This window comes from Epinephelus fuscoguttatus, linkage group LG13, assembly GCF_011397635.1.
Source record: "Epinephelus fuscoguttatus linkage group LG13, E.fuscoguttatus.final_Chr_v1".
Taxonomy (NCBI): domain Eukaryota; kingdom Metazoa; phylum Chordata; class Actinopteri; order Perciformes; family Serranidae; genus Epinephelus; species Epinephelus fuscoguttatus.
In genome coordinates this window covers 10613177-10625484 of record NC_064764.1, presented here as the reverse complement: position 1 = coordinate 10625484, position 12308 = coordinate 10613177, and the positions used below count along the sequence as shown (strand labels likewise).

Genomic DNA, 12308 nt, shown 5'->3' with positions numbered 1-12308 from the left:
CCTCTACTACATTTCACCGTACATTCAACACCCCTTGCCAAATAGCTTTATTCTTCTTAACCTGTGTGCAACAAGAGAGGCAGGATGAAGCTACAACATTTGATCATTTGTGTTTTGATGTATTTGGTTCTAACCAATCAAGAAGAAGAAAATCAGGTAAACAATGGAACTTTTGTTTCAATCAATTTGCATAATCTGTGTTGTTTTTTTTGTTTTTTTTTTGAGAAAATGTTAAAAGTTGTTAAAATAATGTGCCACTATGGCAACACTGACCTTTTCTGCGACTGGTATTTCTTAAACTGCTACTTGTACAAATTGTAATGATTTTGTCTTTATGTAGATGCTATCGACTCCTGGATTTACGTTTGATGAAGACTACTTCAATTTCATTCTCAATTCCACACCTCCTATGGATGACAATGAGTCATCTGCTCCTTGCAGTGTAACCGTGCCTGGATTTAATAGCTTGGGCCTGATGATCACCTACATTATTGTGTTTGTGCTCAGCATGGTAGGCAACAGTGTTGTTGTCTATGTGGTTTGCTACATGAAGAGAGGCAGAGCCAGCACAGATATCTACCTGATGCATCTGGCGGTGGCAGACCTTCTCTTTTGTTTTACCCTCCCATTCTGGGCCGTCAAAATTCATTCTGGTTGGGTCTTCGGCAACTTCATGTGCAAACTCCTTTCGGGCTTCCAGGAGGCATCCGTATATAGTGGTGTCTTCCTGCTGGTGTGCATCAGTGTGGACCGTCACTTTGCCATTGTAAGAGCTACACGTGTCCTGCCTTCCCATCATCTGTTGGTTAAGGTGGTGTGCAGTGTGGTGTGGCTTGTAGCTGGAGTGCTGTCCTTACCTGTGGCGATTCAGAGGGAGAGCAGATATGCCGCAGACCTGGATCAGTTCATTTGCTATCAAAACCTTACAGGCGAAAGCAGCAACCACTGGCGTGTTGGTGTGCGCATCCTGCGCCACACGGTGGGCTTTTTCCTGCCACTGGTGGTGATGGCTGTCTGCTATGGCTGGATTGTGGTGACGCTGTATCACACACGTAATCAACAGAAGCACAAGGCCATGCGCGTCATCCTGGCAGTGGTGTTGGCATTCGTTCTGTGCTGGCTGCCTCATAACATCACTGTGCTCATTGACACACTCAGAAGAGGGGGATCAATCACAGTGGAGGTGTGCCATACTCGCTACGCACTGGAAGTGATGCTAAGATTGACTGAAGTGTTGGCCTTCATGCACTGTGCGGTGAATCCAGTGCTGTACGCCTTCATTGGGGAGAAGTTCCGTAATCAGCTGCTCTTGGCTCTTTACAAACATGGCCTCATCAGCAAGAGGCTCCAGATGGCTTTCAGGAAGGGCTCTGTCAGCAGTGCAGGGAGCATAAGATCTAGAATCACCTCTGCTACCATGTAAATATTAGGGGTAAAGTGCTAGCCTCACTCTGTCCAATAGTCATAAAATCCACCTACAAACTGCTCTAAAGGTCACAAATTAACACGCCATTTCTTGTTTGTTAAGTCTGTACAAAAACTGAAGTATAAAGTATTTCTTTCTTAACTTTAGAGGTACTGGTAGGAACACTCTCATTCGATGTATCCTCATACAACAGTTCGTATGATATGTTACAAATTAGTGCCACGTGAATGACGTTACTAGGATGGGTTTAAGTAAGTAAAGTTATGTAGAATAGGTTTACACAGGTTAGGTGTAGGAAAGTAAAGTAACATACGTAAGTTAGGTTTAAGAAAGTTAAGTTAATTCCACAGGTTGGGGTTAGGAAGGTAAAGTTTAATAGGTTAGATTTAAGACAATTAAGTTGCACGTTAGGTTTAGGCAAGTAAAGGGAAGTTGGTTAGGTTTAGGAAAGTAAAGCTAGATATGCAGGTTAGGTTTATGAAAATAAAGACACAGGTCAAGTTTAGGAAAAGAAACATGGTGACGACTTACTTTCAAAAACTTCACAGTTCATTTGGTTTCATACAGGACACAATCACCAATGTCCTGGGGGAGAGTCCTATGTTTGTTTTACCCATTCACCACTCCAACTTGTGTTGTTACATGGACTTTTACTCCTTATACAACTTCACTCTTTACTCCCATCAGTGCATTGATCATGTGAGTGCAGCCTCCCACATTTTGTGGGTTATCCAAATTACAGGCTCATGATTACGTGGGTTAAATGCGAATTGCAGTGCATTACTTTTCGTAGGTATTCATACGAACAGTGCGAAACAGCCTGTCCCACTGGACAGAGCCAGGCTAGCCGTTTCCCCCAGTCTTTATGCTAAGCTAACCAGCTGTTAATTGCATCCCTATGTTGAATAGACATGAGAGTGGTATTTCCTCAAATAACTCTCTGCGAGAAAGTGAACCAGCTTATTTCCAAAAATGTGTAACATATAGATTAAGAGGGCATTTTAAAAAAAATCTTGCCTTTATATCTTTTGATGCTGAGAGATTTAACCTCATTTAAAGTGTTATTGAGTTCAACAAGGGCCAGAGAAAGAAAACAGGCAACTCAACTTGAAAAAAAAATATAAAAATATAAATCAGTTGTCAGTGGAGGAAAATGTGGCACGCTATCAAAGTAGTCAATGAGGAAGCTTCACAGCTGTTGACTATTTTGATGGTTTACCATACTTTGGTAAGTGATTTATTATTTGTTATTGAGATTTTGTTGTTGTTAAAATATGTTTTCCAAAGCTTGTGCGGTTTTCCATGAAAAAAGTCCTTTAAGTCCTTGGCTGTGTGTTTTATTCCAAGACATTATGGACATGAGCGGAGTGCAGTCTTTTAATTTGAGCCCTGTGAACTAAGGTTTTTGTCTGGCGGTTTTTGTTTTCAGACAAAACGGGAAATGTTCTCACTATCAAATACCTTAATCTCTCAAAACAAGAACAAGTTGTGAAATCAGCTCTCTGTTCTCAGAGACAAGTTCTGTCTTTCTCTTTGATGAATGCTTTCCATTTAGGCGCACTATAGAGTCTGTACAAACATGACAATGTTCCTTTAATCAATGCTGCCTGTAATCTTAAAATGCTGTATTTCCCACTGTCCAGCAACTTGTTTCTTGCATATGTGAGATATATTTTATGTTATTCAGAATATTTCCCTCTACACATTGGTGTATGTGCAGGCAATACATAATGATATGGTGTGTGTACGTGTGGGTGTGTTGTGTGTACTTGTGTGGGCGGCTGATGTAAAGGAAAAGAAGGGAGAAAGTGTTTTTCATGAGAAATTGTGCAGCCGCCATGATTGCAACACAATTTACATAGAAGGGATGAGATCCTCTTGCATTGTCTAATCATATGAATTATTCAGTTATTTTAAATATTTGTCTGACATGCAGTTTCAAGATTCGTGACCCAACATGTAGCCTATGTGTAGTGTACTTACAAATTCCCGTGTATCTAACAGTCTAGAGTAATAAAATGAAATGAAATAAAAGAATGTACTGGTTGTAAATGCAGATGAAATGTATACTTATTACTTGGGTCAAAATAAATCGTTCACCCCTAAGCCATGTGTGATACTTCCTCAGACAAGTGTGACAGCGTGACACTGAAGTGTTTCATTCATCAAATTAAATTAGTTCTGCTCTCCATGTGTTACATTAGTCTAATTGGGCTGAGGAAGAGGTCCTCTGCTGTGGCAAAAAGTGTCCAAGCAATAGGTAAAGAGTTGTTAGTGAAACATAGTAATTAAGGTTACTTAGAAAAATTAGTTCAAACTACTTTGTAAAAAATATATAAATAAAATAATAATAAATAATAATAATAAAATGGAAAGTGTGCATGTGATAAGAAATTATAAAAAAATAAAACACAAAAGGTCACATGCAAGCAAAAAAGAAAACAAAACAAAACTTGTTCACAGGTCATATACCTAAAGGATAATACACCCCATCAGTCAGACTTCAGAAAACTAGAGTCCACATGGGGTTATGCACCAAGCGGGATTACTTAGTTATCCAAGTGGCCTCTAAAATAGCATGCAACAACTTCTCTGAACATTTTTCAGTAAATTGCAATATGCAGTACTTCCGACATATTGTGGTCAAAGGGGTTGTCAATTACAGCAGAGAGGCTGTTGTAACATAAAAATAAAAAATCATTAGTTTCTTTTTTCGTTTTTCACACTCACATTCACACCTACGGTCAGTTTAGAGTCACCAATTAACCTATCCCCAACCTGCATGTCTTTGGACTGTGGAAGGAAGTACCCGGAGAAAACCAACGCTGACACGGGGAGAACATGCAAACTCCGCACAGCAGGGCTCCCTCCCAGGAACCCTCTTGCTGTGAGGTGACAGTGCTAACCACTAGACCACTATGCCGCCCCCTCCCAGTACAATTATTTTTTAAAACTGTGTCCTTAAATGAGATGAGGCCAGCCCATAAGGCCCTTCAGCCAGAAGATGGAGCTGTTTTCCACCAAATCACTCACTCACTGACTCATTCGTCTTGCAAGAATGGAACAACATATTTTTCAAAGGAAGTGTGTAAAATTTAGGGGGCTTTGGTACCATCTAGGCAAGGATTTAAACTCAACTCAAATTTATTTATATACATTTAAAAACAGCCTCAGTTGAACACAGTTTTTTTTTTCAGTCTGCAACCAGATGAAACTTCTCCTGGTTAGAGTCCCTTCAGTGTTCATTGTTCAGGAGCTTTTTACCTGGAGCTGAATTATCTGCCAAGGTCTCAGCAGATGACCCAGTGAACTGATAAAAACACTAAATTAAGCAGTTTCACATCAGTGTTTTTTGACAGTGTTGTCATGGAGCTGCTTCTGACTACTGTGGCCAGTGCGAAAATGGGAAAAGCCCTATGTAGAGCCAGTGTTTGGTTTGCTGCTCTGGGCCACTGTAGGCTGTGCAACACGGCAATCTCTGTGAAAACATAAATGGTGCATTCTAATTCTAAGGTAAAGAAAACACAATGAGTCTTATGTTTTTTTCTAATGATTAGGCCATTTATATTCTGTGTCTTCTAATGTATCCCCCCAGATCCTGCACACTGAACCTAAATACTTAGGCTACAACTACTACAGTACATAAGAATTGGAGACATCAAGTAATATGCTGCATAAATCCAGTAGCTTTAGCCTGAGTCAAGGTCTAATTAGCAAGGATAATTTAAAGCACCTGTGAGGGCAGGAAGTATAACAGGACTTTTTGCAGGACGACTTAGTTCAGAAAATGGCCCATGTGAGTGTTATGAGTGTTTTACATATATTACTAGATTATTTTGATACATTAATGTGTACCCTACAGTTATGTTGACATTTGGTACCCTTGGCTTATATTTAATAACAGCTTTTTCTTGTTACAACTCACTAATGGGAAAACTTACGCTCCCTCCAGTGGGCGTGGTCTAGCCTGTACGTAGGCGGATATCATGTTACCATAGTAACAGCATAGTCACAGCCCGTCTGTTGACTCTCTGCAGTAGCTAACTGTTAGCTGTGACCGAACTGCGCTAAAGTGGCCTGCTGATCATTTACTAACCACTGGGCTTGAGCGCTTACTTCAGGAACATTAAGGTAATCCCAGTGTTTAACTAAGGAGGCTTTTCCTGAGTTTATTTGTAAGTGTATCCTCTTATAACAAAAAAGGTAACGTTAGCGGTCAGAGCTACTGAAAAGATGGACATGTTACTTGACCGACGCAGTAATGCTTCCGTTTTATTTTCAAAATAAAATTCTACTTATGACAGTTCGGTAGCAATATTGTACAGTCGAATACTTGCACAGAGTATTTTTGCAACTAACCCTAACCCTGGCGTGTTGAATATTGCTCAGACTTATATATGTTTCGCAAAAGTTAATAGCTTTGTTATTAAGTGTTTTGTTAGCACACGAGAGCAACTTGTGTTTTCTGATACCTCTAGTATTAAGTTATTTGAATCACTGCCTGCTGTTATTTTGAAAGGCAACCCGTTATACCAGAAGTCGTAATGCAACAAACAGCGGCAACTTCCCACCTCTTCTTCAGCCATGTTTTATGACGAGTAAACTATTGTTAATGTTTTAACAGTATGCGCATTAATTGCTGTACTTAAGTAGTGGCGTCTACAGGTAGAGATACACTTAAACCTTCTCTGAAATATTTTTTGTTTCACGTCTTTGTTATAAGCTAACCACCGTGAGCTCAGTTTGTTAGCTAACGTTAGTAAGGTAAGCAGTGCTTAACGTTAGTCATGCTTTTGCTCCTACGTTTAACGTTAGTAGTCGGTCCAGCTGTTTTATTGTTGGTCTCCAGCAGAGTCTGAAGAGGGTAGGATGTCTAATGATCTCGCTGGTGTGTGGGAGGTGGCACTGAGTGATGGAGTCCACAGGATAGAGTTTGAACATGGCACGACCACCGGAAAGAGGGTCATCTACGTGGATGGAAAGGTATGAATCACGATCTTAAGTAATATTAGAGTAAACGTGTGTTATTTCTTTATGAACGGCAGCTGTTAATGTCTGATTTCACATCACACTGCAGGAGATACTGAGACGGGACTGGATGTTTAAACTTGTGGGGAAGGAGACATTCAGTGTGGGTAAATCAGACACCAAAGCAACCATCAACATCGATGCAGTCAGTGGTTTTGCCTATGAGTACACATTGGAGATCAATGGGAAGAGCTTGAAGAAGTACATGGAGAACAGATCGAAGGTCACCAGCACCTGGGTTCTCAACTTGGACGGCACTGACTGCAGGGTGGTCCTGGGTGAGCCTCTCTGTGTTTGTATATCATTCACCTTCTGTCCTCATCACTTAGTTATTATGTCAGTAGTTATTATGTTGTGTGAATCCACTTTAATATGTCATTAGTGTCTGGGTTCACATAATCAATCAGGATGGAAACTGGATTGATATTTAGCACAGTGTGATTTCCACCCCTTCAGAACTACCCAGTAATATTATGTTGAGCTTAAGTTAAGCTCTTTAACAGCTTTAAGCCCCACGACATCTTCAGCCACCTCTGTTATCTGGGCAAGGTAATTCTTCTTATAATTATACTGATTACCGTTGATCAGGCAGCATGCTACCTGAAGCATGCACAACACATGCAAACTACTGTACATTAGCATGCAATAATTATCTATAAATATTAGCAGGGAAATAATCTAAATAATTCAGTGGACTGGCAGAAATTCTTCTCACAATAAAAATATACAACTAAACTCAGTGTTCATACATATAAATTTCCCTCAATAAATTAGTAGGGGTTTAAATCAAAACTTTCATCATGATATGCTATTATATCGATTCTCTAGACAATGATACAATATTTGTTGTAATCACCAAGTCTGCCACAATACGATTTAGATTTGATTCAATTCAGCTGCATGTGATTGATATTAGTAGATAAATATCCTCATTGTCTTTTTCTTGGCTGCTTGCCATTGTCTGCCTTGTGCTACACAGCTAGCACTGTTTGAAATTTTACAAAAGAGGTGTGCTTGGACGATAATGGCGACACGGACGTAGCATGGGAAATAAAAAAAAAAAGGCGTATCTTAAAGATGAGGATATGTATTGATGTTTTCACTTTGCATTGATACTATTAGATTGTTGATCATTGAATCAATGTATTGTTACACCCCTAGACATTAAGGTGCTGTGATTCAGAAGATTCTTAATAAATCTCATACATTATCTTCACTTAGAGTAGTTCTCTTGGAGGCTTTCCAATCCAAATAGTCTTTGCTTTCAAATACAGTGGCATTTTGAAATTATCGTCCATACATTGAAATACAGGAAACTAAATTTTAATTACAGTAGAACAATTTTACTTTGACCACAGTGTCTCCACCACTGAAAATGTAATGTTTTTCCCATAATCTCTGAGGAATGACCAACACACTCCCTACAAATTAAAGACATAGTTGTTGTAAGAATCTGAATAAACTGTATTCATATTTTTCCTCCTTAATTTTGTTCCCAGTACCTCCTACTTCATTTGTTGTTCCAATTTTAACTGTCTTTTATGCATTATCTACTATATCATTGCATTTACCACTGTAACTATTGTGTGTATGTATTTCAAATGAGGGTGGATGTTTTGGATAGATTTTCCATAGGGGATCTATTTATCAAGAAAAGCCTGTAGGTAATTTACAGACACAGAGCAGATACTGACCAGGACATTGCTGCCTTGCTTGTTGTTCTGGGACACCACAAGATGATCAGATAAACTCAACCATTCTCACACCACTGCCTAACAGGATTAGAAACAAACAACGACTCAGACCTGGCTGTACACATACTGCCCACTTGTTTAGCAACTCTAAATTGGCAGTCACATCACATACTTTTATTGCCCAACAGTTACATGTTTTATTGATGCAGTGTGTGTTTACTTCTTTCAGAGAAGGACACCATGGATGTTTGGTGTAATGGACAAAACATTGAGACTGCAGTAAGTATAACAACAGTAGCTGATAGTGATTTGTTCTGTAATAAGGATACTCTGCTGAAATTAAGAATATGTTCATTCTATGGTCAAGGGAAATCAAAATCAACAGTTGTAAATACATGTGTCCTAAAGTTAGACAACCACAGCACTAACTTCTGTGTGAGCAGGTCCACAGCTGACAGTATGAAACTGAAGAATTGCTTTCCTTGTCCTCTCTCATGTCTGATTTGCACCTGCAGGGGGAGTTTGTGGATGATGGCACAGAAACACATTTCACACTAGGAGACCACAACTGCTGCGTGAAGGCTGTGAGCAGTGGGAAGAGGCGAGATGGGATCATTCACACACTGCTTGTGGACGGCACAGAGATAGCTGAGTGCACAGAGTGATCGTGTGTGTGTGCGTGCATTTAAACTTGTGTGAAAGCAGAGATCAGGTTTGTATGTGTGACTTTGTACCTGTGAAACTGGGAGAGGGTGTAGTGAAGGTGAATGTCATTTAAAGCTGTTGGAGTCGGGACCAACTGACAAAAATATGCGCTCCTACGTTTTGACGCCATGGCCTCTGGAGGGTATATTGGCCATATATTGGTACTGTAAGGGATGCTCTGTAATTAATATAGTAAGAGCTGAAGACAGGACCCTCAGTCTGGGCAGTTTTAGAGAAGAGGGTGCAGCCATAAATTTCCACCACAAAAAGGGATTTACTGTCTGAAAATGTAACTAACTTCACACTGAAAAAAACTTCATTGAGTTATAAACTTGTACTTTATATTGAGATAAATAATAGAAATTTCAGTAACACTTACAGCATTAGAGGCCTGATGTGCCATATGTACCTAACTCAGCTTGGCTCAGTTTGCCCTGTGGTCATTAAAACAAGCAGCTGGGCCCTGTTCTTCAAATGAGGCTCAACTTATTCAGCCTAACAAGTTCTTCGAAAGCAGCTTGAGGATTGATTTGTTCATCATGGATGGTCTTATCTTGAAAAACACTGGACTATTATTTTGAATTAAAGGCAAAATTAGTGGAGGCTTCAGGATTTGTACAAGGTGCTTTACCTCAGTTTTGAAGGAGAAAAAAAAGAGCCTTGAAAATAGTCCCCTTCTAAACAGAACCACACAGTGCTTTCTTATACATTGATCTTTTTTTTTAAATTAGTTATTATAATGAAATTGCTCTGAATCAGAAATTGCTCAGCTTTTTTGATGCACAATGTCCACCCAAAAATTATAGTTTATTTTTACTTCCGCTCCACTCTTAAAACCCCGGCAAAACCAGTAGACTTATGTTGGCATAAACTTAAAAATAACTTGATTTAACTTAATGAGCCGACTTTATTATCCTCTCTCTTAAACCATGTGCTTATGTAATAGCTCCACATAAAATGTCAAATGAATCTTAAGCTCCTGCTTTATGTGAAGTCTTTGTAATAAAAAAAGTGCTTGAAAGTCCTTGAATTTAATTTTGTAATCTCGTGAACCTGACTTGAAAACGTAATCAGCATCCATATGATTGTTTGATTGCTGATCATGTGATTAGTTATGAGGTAGGTGTGTTGGGATCTTTCCCAGCATGCACTAGGGCGATAGATTCATTGGCACAAATCTCATTTTAATTGTTTTCATGTTTCCATTTTTTTCCAGGCCGTTAAACATTAGATATTACCAGTGAATGTTGTTGAACTAGGTGATGGTGGTGCATGATAAGGGTGAGGATCTCCATCATGGACATTGAAGACACTTTATAGCTTTATAACTATGAAAATGAAACCTTACTAAAACCTCTTAAAAAGCAGCGGCTGAACATTTGTCAGCAAAGGGAGTTCTGCAGTGTAGAATTTAAAACATTTTAGAGTTCAAACGACAAATTTTAATGTCCAATTAAATGCCGTTCTGGTTTCATTGACCTTTTAACAGTCTTTTAGTTACGTTTGAAGTGTTTTTGCTCACAGTTCTTTTTTTGTGTACAGACCTCTATTTCATTCATACTTCGTCATGCAGAGGTACACATAACTTCATTGAGAATTTTTTTTGTTGGAATCATTACACTAATGACAGGCAATACTGATTTATCAATAACCTGCATGTTGTCTCGTAAAACCATGATCAACACTTTCATATAAATCTAACAATGTGAGACAGTTGTATTTTGGTAACTTCATGAATGTGGCTCGCAGTAGAACATCTTCGTCGTCATCCAGCCAGCTAACATTAAGCCTGCCCTTTGGCAAGTTTGGGCTTAAGGACCTGTTGCTATGAAAACAGTTCCAGATATAAATTAAGCCAGTTTCGAAGAACCAAATAATCCAGTCTTGTGTCAAATTGTTTACATACTAATCTGGATAACTCAGTTGTCCACATATGAAGAACAGGGCCCAGGTGTTCTTAGATACACTGCGCATTTTGTCATTTTGTCAAAAATCACATTTTACAGGTAGCCTATAAACCCCAGACTCAACCTGTTTTCTATGCTTGCTTTCTTGTATTTTTCAATATTACGCAGTAGGAGGATTTAACACCAGGATATTGTTCCTTGAATGTAGCATCATTTCAGTGTGCGTTGTTCAGGAGTGATCTTTGTTTAGTCCTGTGGCAACGTGTTAAATGGTCTTTGTATGACTCCTTCAGCCAGTCGATATTACAGTGATATGTTATTAGCTTTTAGCAGACTGCTGTAGATTTGTCAAAATATCCTAGGCTGCACCGTCTACAATTTAATGGCTGTGACAGTTTCATAGACAATCATTCAGATGTGACATTATTGCCAGTAATAAATCATACTCAGCTGATGTATATCACTTGCTGATATCCAGACATACTTGGGAGTCTCCCTGTCATCCTCGGAGATGTGTGGCAATCTGTTGTACTGTCAATTATTCGTCTGTTTTTTGTGTAAAGGCCAGATGGTGTGGTTTCACAGAAGTTAAGCTAAACATTTTTATAAAGTCATGGTTCGAAATTAAAGATTATTTTCCAGTGTATCTTAAATGCTTGTTTACATTTTGAAAAGAGAGGCATTTACTATTGATGGGCACTGGTAAAATAGAGCGAAAACACTTTGCATTAACACAGTTTGTGTTTTGACCAATAAAAAAAAAGACTTGATCCAAGGTCCATCAAGATGTTCATGACAACTGAGTAAAAGTCATCTGCTGATGACTGCATGATGCAGCTAAAAGCTCCAGGAGAAGCTACTAAATGGACCTTGAGTTAAAGGTCCAGTGTGTAGGATTTAAGGGGCGTCCATCTGCAGAAAAGGAACACATTTTCTTAACTTATTTTCATAACTTTATCATCACCTGAAACTAAGAACTGTGTTTTTGTTACCTTAGAATGAGCCATTTATGTCTACATATGTAGCAGCTCCTCTTTCACGGACTCTGTCATGTTGGTCTACAGCTGCCCAGAACAGACAAACAAAGTATTTGCTCTAGATAGGGCCATTAGCATTTTCGTGTTGGCCACCATAGTTCTCCTACATGCTTGGCACACCGGAGAAGTTCCAGTTCTGCGACCTCACCTCATTATGCTACAAATCCTACACATTAGACCTTTAAGTTTTTTTTTTGTTAGATTTTTCACAAGGTCAAGGATGGACTTTAATGCTCAATAGACTGTGATCTCCAACAGTTGTTACTGTATCTTTAAGAATATGAGGGAATTTTCCTGTCTTTCATGTCCTGTATAAAAGCTTTATGTTAATACTGTACATGTATTCCATTTTGTTTATTGTTATGGTCCATGTTTGTAAAATGTAAATTGTATTTAATTTCATTAAAGCCAAGTAGCTGATCAGGTTTTGTTGTCGAGTTTCATAAAAGGATTGTCAAATATTTAAAAAAATGGCTCTGGGTTTAAATATTGGCTGAGGTGGTGTTGACTT

At 38.8% G+C, this 12308-nt stretch overlaps 2 protein-coding genes across 5 annotated transcripts; both read left to right on the top strand.

The window, feature by feature from the left end:
- cxcr2 (chemokine (C-X-C motif) receptor 2) lies at positions 1-3522 on the top strand. The gene is made up of 2 exons (XM_049594150.1): positions 1-156; positions 341-3522. The coding sequence occupies exons 1-2, from the start codon at positions 85-87 to the stop codon at positions 1421-1423; spliced, it is 1155 nt and encodes a 384-aa protein (XP_049450107.1). The 5' UTR covers positions 1-84; the 3' UTR covers positions 1424-3522.
- A 1885-nt stretch (positions 3523-5407) lies between these two features.
- Positions 5408-12209, top strand: faima (Fas apoptotic inhibitory molecule a). 4 transcript variants are annotated; one of them, XM_049594707.1, is made up of 5 exons: positions 5408-5557; positions 6279-6409; positions 6504-6732; positions 8378-8427; positions 8664-12209. In XM_049594707.1, the coding sequence occupies exons 2-5, from the start codon at positions 6296-6298 to the stop codon at positions 8811-8813; spliced, it is 543 nt and encodes a 180-aa protein (XP_049450664.1). In that variant the 5' UTR covers positions 5408-5557; positions 6279-6295; the 3' UTR covers positions 8814-12209. The 4 variants fall into 4 exon arrangements, with proteins under 4 accessions (XP_049450664.1, XP_049450663.1, XP_049450665.1 ...); XM_049594706.1 differs by having other exon boundaries at positions 5420-5557; positions 6276-6409; XM_049594708.1 differs by lacking the exon at positions 5408-5557 and adding an exon at positions 5571-6190.
- The last annotated feature ends 99 nt before the right edge of the window (positions 12210-12308 follow it).

Excerpts from the sequence above, each read along its gene's own strand:
- cxcr2 (XM_049594150.1), top strand. The coding sequence starts at position 85 with ATGAAGCTACAACATTTGATCATTTGTGTTTTGATGTATTTGGTTCTA. Across the intron at positions 157-340 it reads ATCAAGAAGAAGAAAATCAG|ATGCTATCGACTCCTGGATT; the intron begins GTAAACAATGGA and ends GTCTTTATGTAG.
- faima (XM_049594707.1), top strand. The coding sequence starts at position 6,296 with ATGTCTAATGATCTCGCTGGTGTGTGGGAGGTGGCACTGAGTGATGGA. Across the intron at positions 6,733-8,377 it reads TGACTGCAGGGTGGTCCTGG|AGAAGGACACCATGGATGTT; the intron begins GTGAGCCTCTCT and ends TACTTCTTTCAG. Across the intron at positions 8,428-8,663 it reads GACAAAACATTGAGACTGCA|GGGGAGTTTGTGGATGATGG; the intron begins GTAAGTATAACA and ends TTGCACCTGCAG.